General features: G+C 40.6%; 1 protein-coding gene across 1 annotated transcript; it reads right to left on the bottom strand.

Annotated features, from left to right (window-relative positions):
• Window positions 1-678: 678 nt before the first annotated feature.
• LOC117514655 (cleft lip and palate transmembrane protein 1-like protein) lies at window positions 679-16970 on the bottom strand. The gene is made up of 17 exons (XM_034175221.1): window positions 16697-16970; window positions 14246-14337; window positions 13826-13973; window positions 13463-13590; window positions 13088-13166; window positions 12892-13009; window positions 9365-9459; window positions 9091-9175; window positions 8866-8966; window positions 8724-8789; window positions 7485-7535; window positions 7334-7416; window positions 7151-7185; window positions 3289-3344; window positions 3124-3168; window positions 2847-2980; window positions 679-1883 (listed from the first exon to the last, which is right to left on the bottom strand). Exons 1-17 carry the CDS (start codon window positions 16901-16903, stop codon window positions 1817-1819), a joined length of 1590 nt encoding a protein of 529 aa, XP_034031112.1. The 5' UTR covers window positions 16904-16970; the 3' UTR covers window positions 679-1816.
• Between the last annotated feature and the right edge of the window lie 659 nt (window positions 16971-17629).

Here is a 17629-nt window from a genome sequence, read left to right as displayed (position 1 = left end):
AGTTGCCATTTGAAATGACTTTAGTTTTGTGTCATGTCTGATCTGCTTTTTTTCTACAAAATTAAACAACTGAATGAACATCCTCCGAGGCCGGTGATTCCATAATTTTTGCCAGGGGTTGTACTCACACAAAAACAAGGCATTGTAACTTGTAACTTAGTGAGGTTTCTTGAATTAAGATCTTGAAGAGAAAACTCATTTTGACATTTGTTTTACTAATATTTAGTTACACGATAAAAAATCTTATGGTGAGTAAAAAAAAAAAAATGCTTGTTTTATCTCAGATGACTCAAAACAAGATGCTTCAAAGATACTTTCAATTAATATTTTTAAGATAAAAAAAATCCTTTTTACTGAAATTTTAAGTATTAAGTGATTGTGTCTTATATTAAGTGTACTACAAGACTATAAATCACAATTTTCTTTTAATTATTTACCTGTTCCTACGACTTATATTTTGAAGCAACCGAGCCACAAGAAGGCACCATCTACACCAGTGACACCTGAACGCTGCGCCTGTACACCGATGTGAATGAAGCGGAGGGGCCGGGTTTACAGGAAGTTATTCTGGTGGTGGGCCTTCTTGTTGCATGAAGCAGTATCACCATGTTTCATCAATATATGTGACTCACAGACTGTTTTTTTCTTCTTCATGACAGATTTTTATTTCAGATGTGACTAATACTCTGGTGTCCTGAAAATATGGTAGATGAGGTTTTTGATTAGAAATTATACTGATATACTTGGCAGGATTTTGTGTTTTTGCAGTGCAAATGTGTGTAAACAATAGTTATGGATTTTATTCTGTCTAAATTACAGATAATATGATTTTTGATGTTTCTACATGAATCACAGCCTGGTTGAAAGTAGTTAGTAGTAGTAGTAGCCAGATATTAGTCATTTGTCTATTTTTTTTTTAAGGAGGTCTGAAGCAGTGTGTCGGCCCAGATTAACATCCTGACAAATTATACAAATGTATAGTTTGGCCTTGTCCAAAATAGCCCATGCTGATTTATATTTTGAGCTGTACCCCTCTAGTACAGTACAATTTTCTGTAATCTAGGAACCAGAATCTTTATTGTGGTTTTAGGTGATAGTTTTGAGAATCCATCACAGCGTTCAAGCACTACAGTTTATTTAGGATCAGGTTCCAACTTTTTAACATTCGGTGCTCACATCACATCACGCAGATTAAAGCCACTCCTGAGGTCCACATTGTAGTATAAATGTCATATGTGTACTATGTGCTCTAAAGCACTTTTTATGTTTCAGTATTTACAGGTTTTAACACTATATATTGATAAAGAAACATTAATACTGCCTCGAAAGAACTGACGTGTTAAATAATGAGCGAGTCGAGGTTCCGGTGTTGGCAGCCGCTCCGCTTTGTGTGCCACGCCTGATCCCAGCAGATCTAGGACGCTAAGCAGGGAAGGTCCTAATGAGTACTTGGATGGGAGACCAGGGCTGTGTGTGCTTCTCCTGGTGAAACTGGAGTCCTGCCAAGAAGGGCACCCGGTGTAAAGCATCTGCCAAATCCAACATGGATCTGAACAGGATCCAGTGCGGCGGGAGAAGGCGAAAGACGTTCTTTTGCGAGATCACACCGGATCTGGGAGGACACGTGGATTCTGTGCGTCACCACGTCCACCATCCATACAGCAAAGCGGAAGCAAAATTTGTTACCTGCTGAGGGTTCTGTGACTCCATTTCACTTCTTAAAGACTGATCAATTCCGCCAGACTACAAAGGAGGGAAAAAAAAATCTGTGAAACAAAAGAGGAACTCGTCCAGTCCTGCGTCTGTCTGTCTGTCCTCACTGAGTCTTCATCTTCTTATTGTGGGTCTCAGAATCTCGTCGTCTGGCTTTGAGGAGGTAACACCTGTTGGAGGTTTGAAATAAATTAGGAATGTTTTGCACCTCCTCAGTTCTAAACTGTTGGAAAAATGATAAACTGTTTTAAACTGCAGTTTTGTTTTTTCTTTAATCCAGAAATTAACATACTCTTACTGGCTTTAAAACAACAGTAAAAATTTGTAAAACATGCATTAATGTAACTAGACTGATTTCATTTTTTACACTGAAGAAAGTGTGGAAATGTTTCGTGAAGTACTGTTAATCAGTTTGAAATAAGATAATAGTTTTAAAACTGGTTTTACACCAAGGAAGGTTTGTTATACAGTTCTGTTTGCTATAAATGGGTTTTATGACAAGAAAGTGTTACTGAACTAGCATTAGCTCTAAATGAGGAATAAACCAGTTTAAACTTCAGTTTGTGATAAATCCAGTTATTAAGTTGTTTTTCACTGACTTTAAACAATATTAAACCCACAGTAAAATGTCCTCAACATGCATTAATATTGTTATCTTACAGCTTTTCCATTGAGGAAAGGTTACATTAGTGCTGGTAAGATGCTTTAACAAGGTTAAGATAAACTGTTTTAAACAGCTCTAAACATTTAACAAGCTGGTTTAAACCTAAATTGTAATTTCTGAGTTGTTGAACTGTTTATTCAAAACACGTGTATATGTGAGTTTTAAATGAGTATTTTACCAAAATGTAATTTGTAGAGAGTCACTGATTTTTTTTTTAATAACGTCTTACTGATATTTATAGAATTAATCATTTTAAAATTAAACAAATGGCTATGAGATGATCAGGATAATTACATCTACCAAACTATAGAAGGGCAAAAGCTCGGAAACTACAGTTGCCATATTAAATTCTTTTAAAGGGTGTTTTACATGTTGTTTGCTTTTAAACTGCTTTTTCTTTCTGTAATTGTTGAATGGGTTTGGCTGAGTCATGTGTTTTGTTGTGTACAAGTTGTGTAATGTGTCCAACCTGCTCTGGCAGACATAAATGAGGAAAAGCAGCTCATCTCTGAAGCAGGAGAGTTGATGAGATGAGGAGATTGATCCGGAGGAGGAGAAAAAGGAGGCACAGGAGCACAGATCTGAAATCAGGGTGTTGACTCCCTGATGAGGAGAGAAAGGTTGTGAGTCACAAACTCATTCTTTTACGTTACAATTCCAAAATAAGAAGATCTGCATTTTTAAAAACTCCCAGGAAAAAAAAGGAGGGGAAATAAAAACTGACCAGGAGAGATGTTTGTACTCACTCTGTACATCAGTGCTGCCCCCTGCAGGTGGGCCACGGACTTCAACTGAATGAAAAGAGGTGTAGAAATGGTTAGTGTGTTGAAAGGTCTTTTTATTGATGTGATTGTGTTGAATTAACAGTATAATCGTAGATATTTAGGTGCTGATGCAGCTGCAGGACAGACCTTGTGGTTGATGAAGAGCTGTGGTGCCATAGACAGGAAGCCAAAGGCATAAACTCCTGAGAGGAAGACACACACTCGATTACTGTTTGGTGCAATTCAATTCAATTTGAATTCAATTTATTGAACTTATAGAGCACCAAATCACGACAACGTCGCCTCAAGGCGCTTCACAGGAACAACTAAACAATGAAAAACCAAAACAAATTAAATCACGGATTAAAGAACATGATTAAAAAATTAAAATCATAATAAAAAAGGTAAAAATAAGTAGTATAAAAAGCATATAAGTAAATAAAAAGCATAGTATGCAATCTGTTAATCATATAAAAGTCGTACAAAAACGGAGTCCAACTGCCACATCAACACAGGGAGATCATTCCACAGGACCGGGGCACGATAGGAATAAGGCTCTATTTCCTGCAGACTTTTTATTCACCCTGGGGACACAAAGCAATGCTGCGTCCTGTGAACACAGAGCCTGGGCCGGTACGTAGGGCCTAAGTAGATAACCCAAGAAGGGTGGCACCAGTCTGTGAACAACATTATAGGCCAGGAGCAGGACCTTAAAATCTGATCTCGCTGAGACAGGGAGCCAGTGAAGAGATGCCAAATGAGAGTAAATGTGGTCAAACCTTCTGCTTCGTGTCAAGAGACTGGCAGCAGCGTTTTGAACCAATTGAAGACCCCTGATTCTGGACTGCGGCAACCCAGAAAATAAAACATTGCAATAATCCAATCTAGAAGAAACAAATGCATGTATCGGGGTCTCAGCATCAGCCATAGACCAGATGGGACGAATTTTTGCTATATTTCACAGATTGAAGAAAGCAGTCCTCGTGATGTCTCAGGACAAAAATTACCCCAAGGTTCCTCACTTTGTCCGTATGATGTATAATACATGAACCTAGATTAGTTCTGGGAGTAAGCACTGGTATCACACATTGGCACATTCACAGCACCACAGGACCGCTGTCGGTCCTAGATGGCAACCACCCCAGCAGACAACCATTCCATCTCCACAAGATAAACAATCATGTAGCTGCCACATCCAGTGGTTGGATGCTACAACCATCAGGGTTCTCAACACCTACATGCACAGAGAAACACCCCATATGCCCAAAATGTCATAGCTGACATTTCCTCACAATGCAAGTTATACTCATCATTCCAATCATGCCCAAAGATCCTCAGAAGAGACTTGGCATCAAAAACATCTAGTCTGCGTACATCTAGTCCTCAGGTCACTGGCTTGTGTCCAGGTTTCACAACCACTCAGTAAGACGAGAAGCTCCAGGACCCTAAAAATTTGGATGTGTACTTTCCAGCAAAGACATCAGCATCACCAAACACCTCTGTCCAGTGGCCTTCTGAGTCCATAAGGTCTTCCCAGGCATCTCTCACCCTCAGAGGTTGAGAACCCAGAGACATGAACGTCAAGATAATCGAATGCCTCATCAAGTTCAACAGTTTTGCTGCATACAGATACACTTCTGATGACAAAGCCCATTAAGTCATTTAAAGCCTGGATCTTAGTCTTGATCCAGGCTAATCACAAATCCAGACAGCTTGCTTCCTTGCTCAGCTTCTCAAGTGCTGGGATCAGGGTATCCACTGATTCTTCAAAGGTCACAGCATCATCCTTCTTGGGGATCCACAAATTCTCAGGATGTCACACAGAGCAGCACAGTCATCTCAGACTCATTGGGGAAATGAACATAGACCTGCCCATATTCACACGCATTCAATAATTATTAGGACGGGGTCGATGCTTGACCTCTTGGGCATGAAGACTGACCGCTCCGGACACCGAGCAGCAAGTAACTGGTACTAAATCCCACTAAGAGAAATCCTTAGAAGCACCTTTCCCCACACAGAGAGGAGTGTAATCTCCTTATAGTTGTTGCAATGTTCATCTTTCCTTTCCAAAGTGGGACAAGTCCTTTCTTTCAGTTAATAGGTGTGATATCGGTCTCCCAGACTGAAACAAAGATTTCTTGCAATGACGTGATAACGGCATCACTACTCGCAGATCCCTGGAGCTTTCCTTGCCTTCAGCTGTTTCACGGTCTTTAAGATCTCGTGAACATTTGGTGGCTCACCGCTGACTGGAGAATAAGTCACAAGAACCCTGGCATTGGAGATGTCTAACAATCCAACCTTATTTTGGTCCACTCCTCCATACAGATATTCTCTAGATCTTTCAGGTTTGGAGTTTCAGCTCCCTCCAAAGATTTTCTCTTGAGTTCAGGTCTGGAGACTGGCCAGGCCACTCCAGGACCTTGAAATGCTTCTTACGGAGCTCCTCCTTAGTTGCCCTGGCTGTGTGTTTGGGGTCATTGTCATGCTGGAAGACCCAGCCATGACCCATCTTCAATGCTCTTACTGAGGGAAGGAGGTTGTTTGCCAAAATCTCGCAATACATGACTCCATCCATCCTCCCTTCAATACGGTGCAGTTGTCCTGTCCCCTTTGCATTATAGCACCCCCAGAGTATGATGTTTCCACCTCCATGCGTCACGGTTGGGATGGTTTTCTTGGGGTTGTTCTCATTCTCTAAACATGTTAAGTGGAGTTGATTCCAAAAAGCTCTATTCTGGTCTCATCTGACCACATGACCTTCGCCCATGCCTCCTCTGGATCATCCAGATGGTCACTGGTGAACTTCAAATGGGCCTGGACATGTGCTGGCTTGAGCAGGGGGACCTTGTTGCCCTGCAGGATTTTAAACCATGACAGCATCATGTGTTACTAATGTAATCTTTGTGACTGTGGTCCCAGATCTCTTCAAGTCATTGACCAGGTCCTCCTGTGTAGTTCTGAGCTTTCTCAGAATCATCCTTACCCCACAAAGTCAGAGCTTGCATGGAATCCCAGACCGAGGGAGACTGACAGTCATCTTGTGTTTCTTCCACTTTCTAATAAATAATCATAACAGTTGTTGTCTTCTACCAAGCTGCTTGCCTGTTGTCCTGTAGTCCATCCCAGCCTTGTGCAGGTCTACAGTTTTGTCCCTGGTGTCCTTAGACAGCTCTTTGGTCTTGACTATGGTGGAGTGGTTGGTTGGAGTGTGACTGATTGAGTGTGTGAATAGGTGTCTTTTATACAGGTAACAAGTTCAAACAGGTGCAATTAATACAGGTAAAGAGTGCAGAATAAGAGGGCTTCTTAAAGAAAAATTAACAGGTCTGTGTGAGCCAGAATTCTTGCTGGTTGGTAGGTGTTCAAATACTTATTTGCAGCAGTAACATACAAATAAATAAATAAAAAAAATCATACATTGTGATTTCCAGATTTTTAAGATTGTCTCTCACAGTGGACATGCACCTAAGATGAAAATTTCAGACCCTTCCATGATTTTTAAGTGGGAGAACTTGCAAAACCGCAGGGTGTTCAAATACTTATTTTCCTCACTGTACATCTATCTGCTTATTTGATTCTGTACTGTGGATGTAAGGTCGCATCCTTCATACTCCTGGGATGTCCCAATGCCGACTGGGAAAATCCAGCAAACATTTCTGGTCAAATGTTTAACTGAAGGCAATCGAAAATTGGTGTATCTGAGTAATTTATGGCTTAAATCTGCTCTCCACTCCTACTGTTTACTGACATATGAGTTGTAGACTCTGTTTTTGGTCATTGCCGTGGTAATGCATCAGTTTTTTGGCAAATTGCTCCATGAGATGATGTGGAAACTTACATTTTGCAGATAAGTTAAAAATTAAGCCTGTACAAGTCTGTTCTAAATGAAATCCTGCATTACAGCTGCAGAAACACAAACAGGCTGTTGTGGACATTTTGGAGGACTGGTCTGTGGAGTCATGCTACGTCTACATTGAAGGATAATGGATGCAATTCAACTCACCAGTCACCAGGCTGTTGATCATCCAGGAATAATAACTGTCAATACAAAACATGGATGTTTGATGGTGTCTGTGCAGCAGTCAGATCCAGAAATGTTTTGTACTTTTGCAGTTTGTCTGCACAAATGTGACGTCGCTGCACACACACACTCAGTAATGTGCTGCAGCAGAAAGATCCGGCTCACCTCTTTTGGCGTAAGTAGGCTAGAGAGAAAATAACTCCACTGATGCACAGAGGATAGACCAAGTAGGATACATATCTGGAAGCCTGGAGCAGAAAATAAGCATTTAGAAAATTAGAGCACAGCACATCAGAAACATTTAGAGAGGTCGTACCTGTGTGTCGTACTCCACCGTCTTTCTTTCATCATCGTCCAGTTTGTTTCCCTGCATGCAACAAAAGAAAAGTTATCAAAGTCTATTTAACATGTTCACCTTTTTCAATGACACAAACCACAATCATTCCTCAAATATCTGTGACCGCTTCAGACGTTTTCCTGTGCAGTGCTGCAAAAATGTTGGTACGCCCCTAGCTTTTAAACATTTACTAGTACAATTTTTAATAACATCAATTAAAAAAAAAAAAAATAGGCTTCATATTAAAATTGATAAAATTGTGTCTAAGCTCACAATAAAAAAAAAAGCTCTACAGCATGATGTACTCATAAATTAAATAAAAGTATCAAAGACAAATCAATGGTGTACATAAATATGTGCCCTCATTAATATAACAACAAAATCAGAACTTTGATAGCAGTTTTCTTTACACAAGTTGGGGACAGTTCCAAGAACATTTCAAGAAAGCTGGTCAAATGTAGGCTCGAGTCTCACGTGTGCCTTCTGGAAAACTGGCTGAAATGTCACATCTTTTAAGAAAATCACAGCTTCATGATGATGCAAGAGACAAAATTTTTGACAATTCATAGTATCTCATCATAGACACAGAAGCCTGTAACACTGGTCAAAAAAAAAAAAAATTATTGTGGACATGGACTTTGAGAACTGATTTAGGGTAATTTTTGGGTGCTGAATCCAAATCTGAGCTCAGATTTCCTTGACCAGTGTAATTTGTCTTTGGGTGTCTTGGGGATGGACTAGTTGTCTGCCTGGGTGGTTGCCATCCAGCACCCAAGGCAGTTCCATGATGTCGTGGATCCAGTGATACGACACACCAGCACATGCTCCCAGACTTGACTTGGTGTCTTCCTTCACAAGTCTCCTTTTTGCAGAGTCACTCAGTTTTTGAGAACCGGTTACTCCAGACAGATTCACCACACAGTTTGTATTGCTGTTTGTATTTCTGAGACATTGACATTAATGAAGTCCAAGACTTAGTGACCTGGAAATGTTCATGTGTCCATCCCCTGACTGGCTATAAAAGTGATGATTTAGACCACTGTGTTGGCTTTGATATTTTTATTTAATTTTTGTCACATTGTAGACATTTGTTTTCACTATGAGTTTAAAATGGCATCATTTTATAAAATGTAATATAAAGTTTTTTGGGGTTTTTTGACACATTGAAATGTGAAAAAGCTGAAGGGGGCGCTGTACGTGTGCGGCGTGTCTACTCACATGCAGGACGGTCTTGCTGTTTTTGGGCTGCATCTGAATTTTAAATACTTTAAACACCTTCCACACCTGGCGGGACGACAGCTCATTGAGTAAAACCAGGTCAGTAAACAAACGGCGTGGCTCTGTTCATCGTGTTCAGTACCTCGACGCACCCCGCCAGCCCGACGGGGAGCAGCACCAGGAGGCTGGTCTCCTCCAGCAGATGCAAAAAGATAAACAAAGTGCACAGGCTGCGCCACAGTACTACAAGAAGAAAGTAAAATTATAAGTTAAACATGATTGTTGTGCACTGGGCTGCTTCTGTGTGTCAATCTTCATAGTTAAAGTGGATTTTTTTTTTTAAGTTACATAAAGTTTTTTTTCTCACCTGACTTCCTGGACATTCCTGCCATGCTCTTCTTTTTTCTCCATGAGCTGATGTCATTTTTAAGAGCCAGGAATTCACAGACAAGCTGCAGCAGATCAGACACATTTTTCTTTGTTGGTTTTATTTTCTCCCACTGTATATTATAAGTATATTATAATATGTTTTGACTGTAATTCTAGCTGCAGGACATCCTGTGATGCTGCATAAAAGAACCGACACTCAGCACATAACAGTCAGTAGAGAGTGTGTACCAGGTGATGATGTATCATCTCACCTGCAGCACAGTGATGAGAGCATTCAGCATAAGTATGTAGAGGTTAGAGTCCAGCAGAGTCTCTTTAATTTGGTCAATGTGCTCCTCTGTGAAGCCTGAGCACACAACAAAACACACATTTAATCTCCTGGTTATATTCTAAAGAGGAACAAAGAACCACATTAAGAATTACACATTGAAAAGAGAACCATGGAAACAACCCGTTTCTTGCCTGTTGCTTTAAATAGAAAGGAGAGCGCTGCTGGCCACGCCCCTTGTCCCTTGAGAGAGACGGGGGTATGTGTACGGCCCTCTCCCATACAGATAATAAGCATGTCTGATGGAGAACAATTTGATTCAGTGGCTGTCTCGCAGAGCAAGCTGGAAAATCATTTCAGGCCAAAATTTTTCCAAGGACATAGAAAAGCCTTGGTCTGTACCCTTTAAAATTAACATATCTCATCCAGTTTGCTCAACAACAAGAAATGCTATCGTCTTCTAACGCACCAATTAAAAAGGCATATAACAAGGATGAACTGATTAGACATTGGTTAACTTTGATGTATCAAATTAACAACAAAAAAAAAAAACATGTAATACTGGAGCTCTTGGTGAAATTCCAATTTAGCTGCATTATTGTTAAATGGCCACCAGGTGGAGATATTGGTCCATTTCAAGAACATTGAGACATGACAACCCGAAGCTGTTGCTTATCGTAGTAGATACCACAGATATGGCTACTGGATAGATGATGGAAATTACTACTCTCACACACAGTGTGCTGGTGACCTTTAGAGGCTCATGTAACGGTCGCCGCTACCTGCAACAAACACGTTACACAACGCCACATGGTTGCCAGCACTTGCCAAGGTGTGACAATTGTTTTGGTCATGTTCAAAACACCCGCCAGTCAAATGCACATGTCTTACAGTCGCCCCTTATGCCTCTGTGACAAGCTGAAAACCACCAGGTTGTTCAGAAACTCCAAATCCATGATAAAAATAAAAGGAAAACAGAGACAAAGTTGATAAAACGCTGGACAGGAAGCAGCAGGTGACGCGCACACACTTGCAAGTATAGCACGTCAGTCGTGGCCACTAAGAAGCCATGCACATGTCTTCTGTGTGAGAGGGCCATTACAAGAAGGTTTGTCAGTTTCTCTCATTTCCAAAGCCTTGGGCTAAACTGCCACTGCTTATGTTTGCAGTGGGTACATTTCCACATGCATACATCTGGACTCAGGCATGATACTATGAGGATGAATAATATGATGCCTCACCCATGTTTAGATTATAAAAAACAAATTTGCAAAGTATGACCCCTTTAATGCAAGTGCTGACTAATGCAATCTGCAAAGAAATGCAGCTGCAAGGAAGAAATTGGGGCACTGGAAATGTTCATAATAGAAATAGTCTTATAAGTAATGTAAAATTAATTCACATGTCCTTAGACAAGACAAATTTTTACCTTGGAAAAAATTTTCAAGGTCAAAGTCCTGTTTGAAGCGGCTTTGCACAAGCTTAATTCTTTCTTTCTTTTCTTTTTAATATTTATTTCATTCATTTAAAAGAAAAACAGAAAAGCAAAAAACAAAAGCACCACAATACCAGAATGAAAAGGAGCAGAAAGAAGAACAAGTCTTATGATTTCTGCCCCTTTTAACAATACAATCTTTCAATATACAGCATCATAGTCAACATTATTTAACAGATTGCATTTCTTTAACTTGTCACATACCACTGACCCATTTCATAATTATGACCATTAATTAATAGATTACATCACTGACAGGTTATATTTAAACTTAAGACACTCCAAACATTAACAGTTTACTTTTTTTTTTTTTTTGACTTTCTTGCAGCCCACTGACTTACTTCATAGTTTCATACTTACTTAATACATCTAATTTAATATGTTTTTTAAATAATTTAAGTGACCTTAATTCTTTAATTTCTTTATTAAGATTGTTCCATAATTTGACACCATTTACTGCAATACTCCTTTCCTTTTATGTGATTAGATTAATTAGATGTGATCAAATGTCAGGAGTATGAATTTAGTTCATGCACTTGAATCAAAGTTTTTTGTGGTGCTGTCAGGATTTTTTTTCCACCTTTTTTGGTTTCTGAATTATTTTTCAGACAGTTTTCACAGATCATTGGTTATCTCTGCTATGCACAATTTGTCATTGCTTTTTGGCACTTGGTTTCTGACTGACAACTGGAACACAGACAAACAGGCATAAAATTGTAACCGCCATCCAATTCTGGTGGTGTAGGTGAATCCTTAACAGATAAATGACAGTGATTGAGGCACTTTTGATTGAGATACAATGCAAAATGTACAACAAATGGGCTTTTCAATATTAAATTCAAATATCCACAAAATCTACAATCTGGATCAGATCTGGATCAAACTTTATCAGGTGATAGTGAGTGCCAGTCTGCACCTCACTTTCAAATATGAGAGTGATTGGGGCATGTTTGATTAAGATATAATCAAAAATATTCATTAAATTTGGGTTTTCAATGTTAAATTTAAATGGCCACAAAAATTGTAATCCGGATTAGATCCGGATCAAACTTTGTCAGTCGATAAAGAATACTATCCTACATAACACCCTCAAATATGAAAGAAATTTGATCTTTTTTGACAGTTATCAATTTCTGAAAATTCATTCAATGTTAAAGAATAGGGATTTTCCAATTTTTCAAGATTTTTCCTGACTTTGACCTTTAACCTAGAAAACTTAATCGGTTCTTATCTATGAGGATATGAATCTTTAGTGAAACATTTCATGATATATGAAAAATCATGGGCTCCAGGCTGTTCACAAACAAACAGGGCTGAAAACATAACCTCTTCCAACTCTGTTTTCACCAGATTGCTGAAATACCATAGACAGAATATTAATTAAATGTCTGAAATAGGAGATGATTTTGTTTGTTGTCATAGCCAGCACATGTGCGTGTTCATGCTCTTAGCGTCCTGTGTGCACAGCCATGATATCCCACACAGATATATGCATCTGTGTGTCTTCCACCTGTTGTGCATGGAGGCAAGCACAAAATAAAGTTAAGTATGCCTGACATTTATAATGAAGGTTTTCTGTTAGTTTTTTTTTTTTTTTTTACCTGTGTGGCCTCTCTGCTGGAGCAGCATTCTATCAAGCACGTTTCAAACTCACAAAATACAGACACGATCAGCACCTGATAAATTTCTTTTTGACCTTGACAAATCATGTTGTGTGTTCAAACATCACGTAGTTGCATGCTGCCTCCTAGAATTTTGCACGCTCAAGTGGACAAACCCCAAATCCATAAAGGCTAATGTGCTCAATTGACAACATGTGCTATTTTGTGCATTTGACAGGTGCACACTGTTTGTAACTCAGTGTGCAAGTGTATTTGCAAGGGCAGCAATGGGCCTCGGGGATTGTATAGGATTCAATACAACAAAATAAAATCCTCGAAAATGCTGCAAAAAGGAGAATCTGTCTTGCTGTAAAAACACCTAAAAACCACCTCCAAGATGTTCCATTTACTCACCAAACTGTCGTAGGGAAAACACCACATCCTGCAGATGGATCCAGAACCTGAACCTCCTTAAGGAGATTCCCTGATAGGAGATGTTCAGAGGGAGCTGATCGGTGCTGCTGCTGATCTCCTGTGGATGGAGACACTGTCCTTTGTGAGCCTGTCATAAATATTCAATCAGTGGTAATGAGATATTTCAGTGTCCTACCATGAGATCTCTGACCCTGAAGCTCAGCTCATCAACCAAAAGTAGAGGAAGGTAGATAATCTGGTTGCCCTCCTGAGAACTTCACGGAGAGACACAGAGATAATTAGTTAAAAGAGTAGAGGTCACTGATAACTCTCATACCTCCCCCGAGGCCCAACACTCCCAGTTCATCTGTTTTTCACTGAGGTGAAGCATCAGCTGGGGCAGAAAGTACAATAACATGAAAAATGAATGGGAGGCTTTAAAATATATAAAAAACAAAGATTCTGGATCCACCTCTCAAACATTCTTCTCTGTGGCAAACACAACCTCAACATCCTGCACCGACAGTTCACACACTGGAATCCAGCGCGGCCTTCACGACGTGACACTTACAGCTTCATGTGGCGCCGCACGTCGCTGGGAAGCCTCGCCTTGTTGAAGGCGAAGTCCTCGGCCATCACAGTGATTGACAGGTGTGCTTTCCAGTGGGACATGGGAGCGTCTGATCTGACGCCAGACCTCTGATGGAACCACAAAAGAACCCATTTACACCATTTTATACTCTTAACTGTGTTGTTCAGAGCTAACGCAGTGATTGATTTAGATCAGTGGTGTGCAAAGAGTTCCAGAAAGGGCCAAGAGGGTGCACCCTCTTGGCCCTTTCTGGAACTCTTTGCACACCACTGATTTAGAACTTAGTGTGACTGTGGAGTTTGATCACAACCTTCTGCAAAAGCTGGTCAGGACGGTTTTTACCTTTGGGATGATGTAAGCAGTGAGCTGAGCTGCAGAGTGGGATTCTTTACCGTCTTCCAAAGGCGACACGCCGGATTTGTGAACATACACAACCGCGTACAGGCTGCCGTTAGCTTGAGTGGCCTCTGGCAGAGAGACATTCACCTGCCTATGGAGAGAGAGAGAGAGAAAGTCCAAAAATACACAGCTAACCTGACGGACAAAAGGCAGAAAAAACATCTGAATACACGTACTATATAGTATGCAAAAATATTACTATTTTAAATCCAAACTATTAAATTACTCTCTATAATGTTGAAATTATTTTGATGATTTTAAATTGTTTATTGTTTTAACACAGCTTTTTGCTGTGTGATAAGTGTGATGAACTGCATCATTTATGATGAATAAAACAAAACGAGATCACTACAGCAAACCAACCTGGAAAATGTAGAATGCGGATTGAAAGGTTCGATTTTCAAAGCCAGACGGAGCTCGCTGTCATCTGGCACGAGGCAGGTGAACACGCTCAGCTGCAAGAGATGATAGTTTCTAATAAATTTAAACAATCTTAACAAAATAATTAATTCAATTCATACATTCATCATTTGGGCTTCCTCTGCTGAGAGAAGTGCATTCCTGAAACAACTACTCAATATAACAATATTAAAGGTTGAATGAAAAATAAAAATAATTACAATTTTTTATTTTTCTCATTTGAAGAACACACGTGTGTTTTGTAAAAGCAGTGACACTGTATCCAGCAACAGATTAGTTCCTGCTCAGAGAGCACAGCCAGGCCACACCCCCATTTCAAAGGCTCTGGTATAGAGAAAAAGTTACAAATTTGACCTTGACCTCTGACCTCGATTGGCTGATCCCAAACAAATTCAAATCACTTCTTCCCATACATCAAATTTGTTGTTCTTTAGGTTTCTTGCTCACATTCGAGGGCTGTCAATAAAGTATAGGTCCTTTTTATTTTTTTCAAAAACTATATGGATTTCATTCATATGTTTTTACGTCAGACATGCTTGAACCCTCGTGCGCATGCGTGAGTTTTTCCACGCCTGTCGGTGACGTCATTCGCCTGTGAGCACTCCTTGTGGGAGGAGTCGTCCAGCCCCTCGTCGGAATTCCTTTGTCTGAGAAGTTGCTGAGAGACTGGCGCTTTGTTTGATCAAAATTTTTTCTAAACCTGTGAGACACATCGAAGTGGACACGGTTCAAAAAATTAAGCTGGTTTTCGGTGAAAATTTTAACGGCTGATGAGAGATTTTGAGGTGATACTGTTGCTTTAAGGACTTCCCACGGTGCGAGACGTTGTGCAGCGCTCTCAGACGGGTCCGCGCGTCGGGATGCAGCCAGCGCAGTGCGGCGGCACAGGAAAAACACCTCCGTGTTGACAACCATTTGTAAAATCCAGGCGGATTTTGATGGCTTTCAGTGGAGTGAGTATATGAGAAATTGTTTAACAGCTGGACATGTTCCAACTTGTCCTTAAGGCTTCCAGCGGAGGTGTTTTTCCTGTGGTGGAGCGTCGCGGCGGCTGCGAGCTGACGCTGCAATCCGCCCGCACGTCTTTCATTAAAAAAATCTCCTTTAACAGTGGAATATCCGGATAAAATGCTGAAACCGACTTCTTCTGAAACTTCTCTGTTCTCTCACGATGTCCTGGATCAATAGAGCCTGAAATGTGGAGGTTTTCAGCTCGAAACAGGCTGACGACGGCGCCTGGGAGCGCTGCACGACGTCTCACTCCGTGGGAAGTCCTTAAAGCGACAGTATCACCTCAAAATCTCTCATCAGCCGTTAAAGTTTTCACCGAAAACCAGCTTAATTTTTCGAACCGTGTCCACTTCGATGTGTCTCACAGGTTTAGAAAAAATTTTGATCAAACAAAGCGCCAGTCTCTCAGCAACTTCTCAGACAAAGGAATTCCGACGAGGGGCTGGACGACTCCTCCCACAAGGAGTGCTCACAGGCGAATGACGTCACCGACAGGCGTGGAAAAACTCACGCATGTGCACGAGGGTTCAAGCATGTCTGACGTAAAACATATGAATGAAATCCATATAGTTTTTGAAAAAAATAAAAAGGACCTATACTTTATTGACAGACCTCGTATATTTGTAGTGATCACAGGAATCTTTACCTCTGGATACATCACGAATAAAAGTGCAGAAATTTTCTCCAGCAGGAACCACATTAAAATCATCTACACACGTTTTCTTCTACTTTAAGAAAACCCTCACACTTTTTGTTGTTTGTTTACCAGAATGATTTAGCTGTGGGCAGCACAGTGCCTTAGTGGTTAGCACTGTTGCCTCACAGCAAGAAGGTTGTGGGTTTGTTTCCCACCTGTGGCCTTACTGTGGTGGAGTTTGCACGTTCTCTCTTGTGTTTGCGTGGGTTCCCTCCAGGTGCTCCAGCTTCCTCCCACATCCAAAGACATGCAGTAAACTTGAAATTGTCTGTAGGTGTGTGTGCGGGTGTGAATGTGTTTGTTTGTCTACATGTGACCCTGCAACAGACTGGTATCCTGTCCAGGGTGTACCTCACCTCATGCCCTATGACTGCTGGGATAGGCTCCTGTGACGCTTAACTGGTGTTGTGAGGAAATCCTTCATGTAAATTTAGCTAGTTATTTTTTAAAATTGATGAATGGTGCTATATTTGAATACGATGGACGCACGGAAGACTTTATAAATAAAAATCTACATGAAAGCTTCAATTTGTCTTTACAGAGACAACTGAACCAAATCTCGAATGGTTGAAGTGAAATTCTGTTGCAGCTGTCCCGGTCTCCCCTACTGCAGGTTTCGCCGTGAGCTGCAGAATCAAACCACAGATAAACCGGTTCTGAAGGACTCCGAGGCTGAGCGGACTGACCTGCAGTCTGGGTCTGGCTGAGAGGTAGGAGGCGATGCAGAGTTCTCCTCTACCTCCGTCGCAGGGTTTGGTGCTGAGGAAGCCGTGCAGGAGCCAGCAGGTGTGGAGCGAATACACCACAAACACGCCGAGGAGGAGCTTGGCTATGGAGCTCCTCTTAGCTCCTCTGCTGTTCCCTCCGGGTTTGGAGCAGCACCACGGCAACATGACGGCTCGTGCGCATCGAAACAAGGAGGATAATAAGAAATGGTGGCGATCTGTTTGAATTTATAAGCCGTAAAACTCCTCGGCAGCATCCAGCAAGAGAGACCCGCGGCTACGCCGCCGACTCACGTTGTTGCCAGATCATGTGAAAAGAAACAAGCAACGTCAAAAGAAACGCAGCACTCTAAAATAATTAAATGTAAGATCCGAAATTAGTAATAATAATAATTGCAGTAATAATGAACATTATTGCACTGTTGATACAATGAAAACAAAAATTGGCCATTTTTAACTGCTGTATTTTTGGTTTGTTTTCTCACTTAAGTTCTTTTTGCATCTCCCTTTACGATCTAGGTCGCCAGATATGGATCTGCATATTGATTTGGCACAGGTTTTATATACAACCCCTGGCAAAAATTATGGAATCACCGGCCTCGGAGGATGTTCATTCAGGTGTTTAATTTTGTAGAAAAAAAAAAGCAGATCACAGACATGACACAAAACTAAAGTCATTTCAAATGGCAACTTTCTGGCTTTAAGAAACACTATAAGAAATCAAGAAAAAAAATTGTGGCAGTCAGTAACGGTTACTGTTTTAGACCAAGCAGAGGGAAAAAAATATGGACTCACTCAATTCTGAGGAATAAATTATGGAATCACCCTGTAAATTTTCATCCCCAAAACTAACACCTGCATCAAATCACATCTGCTCGTTAGTCTGCATCTAAA

The sequence above is a fragment of the Thalassophryne amazonica genome, chromosome 7 (assembly GCF_902500255.1).
Source record: "Thalassophryne amazonica chromosome 7, fThaAma1.1, whole genome shotgun sequence".
Taxonomy (NCBI): Eukaryota; Metazoa; Chordata; class Actinopteri; order Batrachoidiformes; family Batrachoididae; genus Thalassophryne; species Thalassophryne amazonica.
Note: the sequence above shows the minus strand (reverse complement) of the source record. Positions and strands in the feature narration are given on the sequence as shown.

Excerpts from the sequence above, each read along its gene's own strand:
- LOC117514655 (XM_034175221.1), bottom strand. The coding sequence starts at position 16,903 with ATGTTGCCGTGGTGCTGCTCCAAACCCGGAGGGAACAGCAGAGGAGCT. Across the intron at positions 9,460-12,891 it reads GTTTTCCCTACGACAGTTTG|GCTTCACAGAGGAGCACATT; the intron begins GTGAGTAAATGG and ends TTGTGTGCTCAG. Across the intron at positions 3,169-3,288 it reads AGCTCTTCATCAACCACAAG|TTGAAGTCCGTGGCCCACCT; the intron begins GTCTGTCCTGCA and ends CTTTTCATTCAG.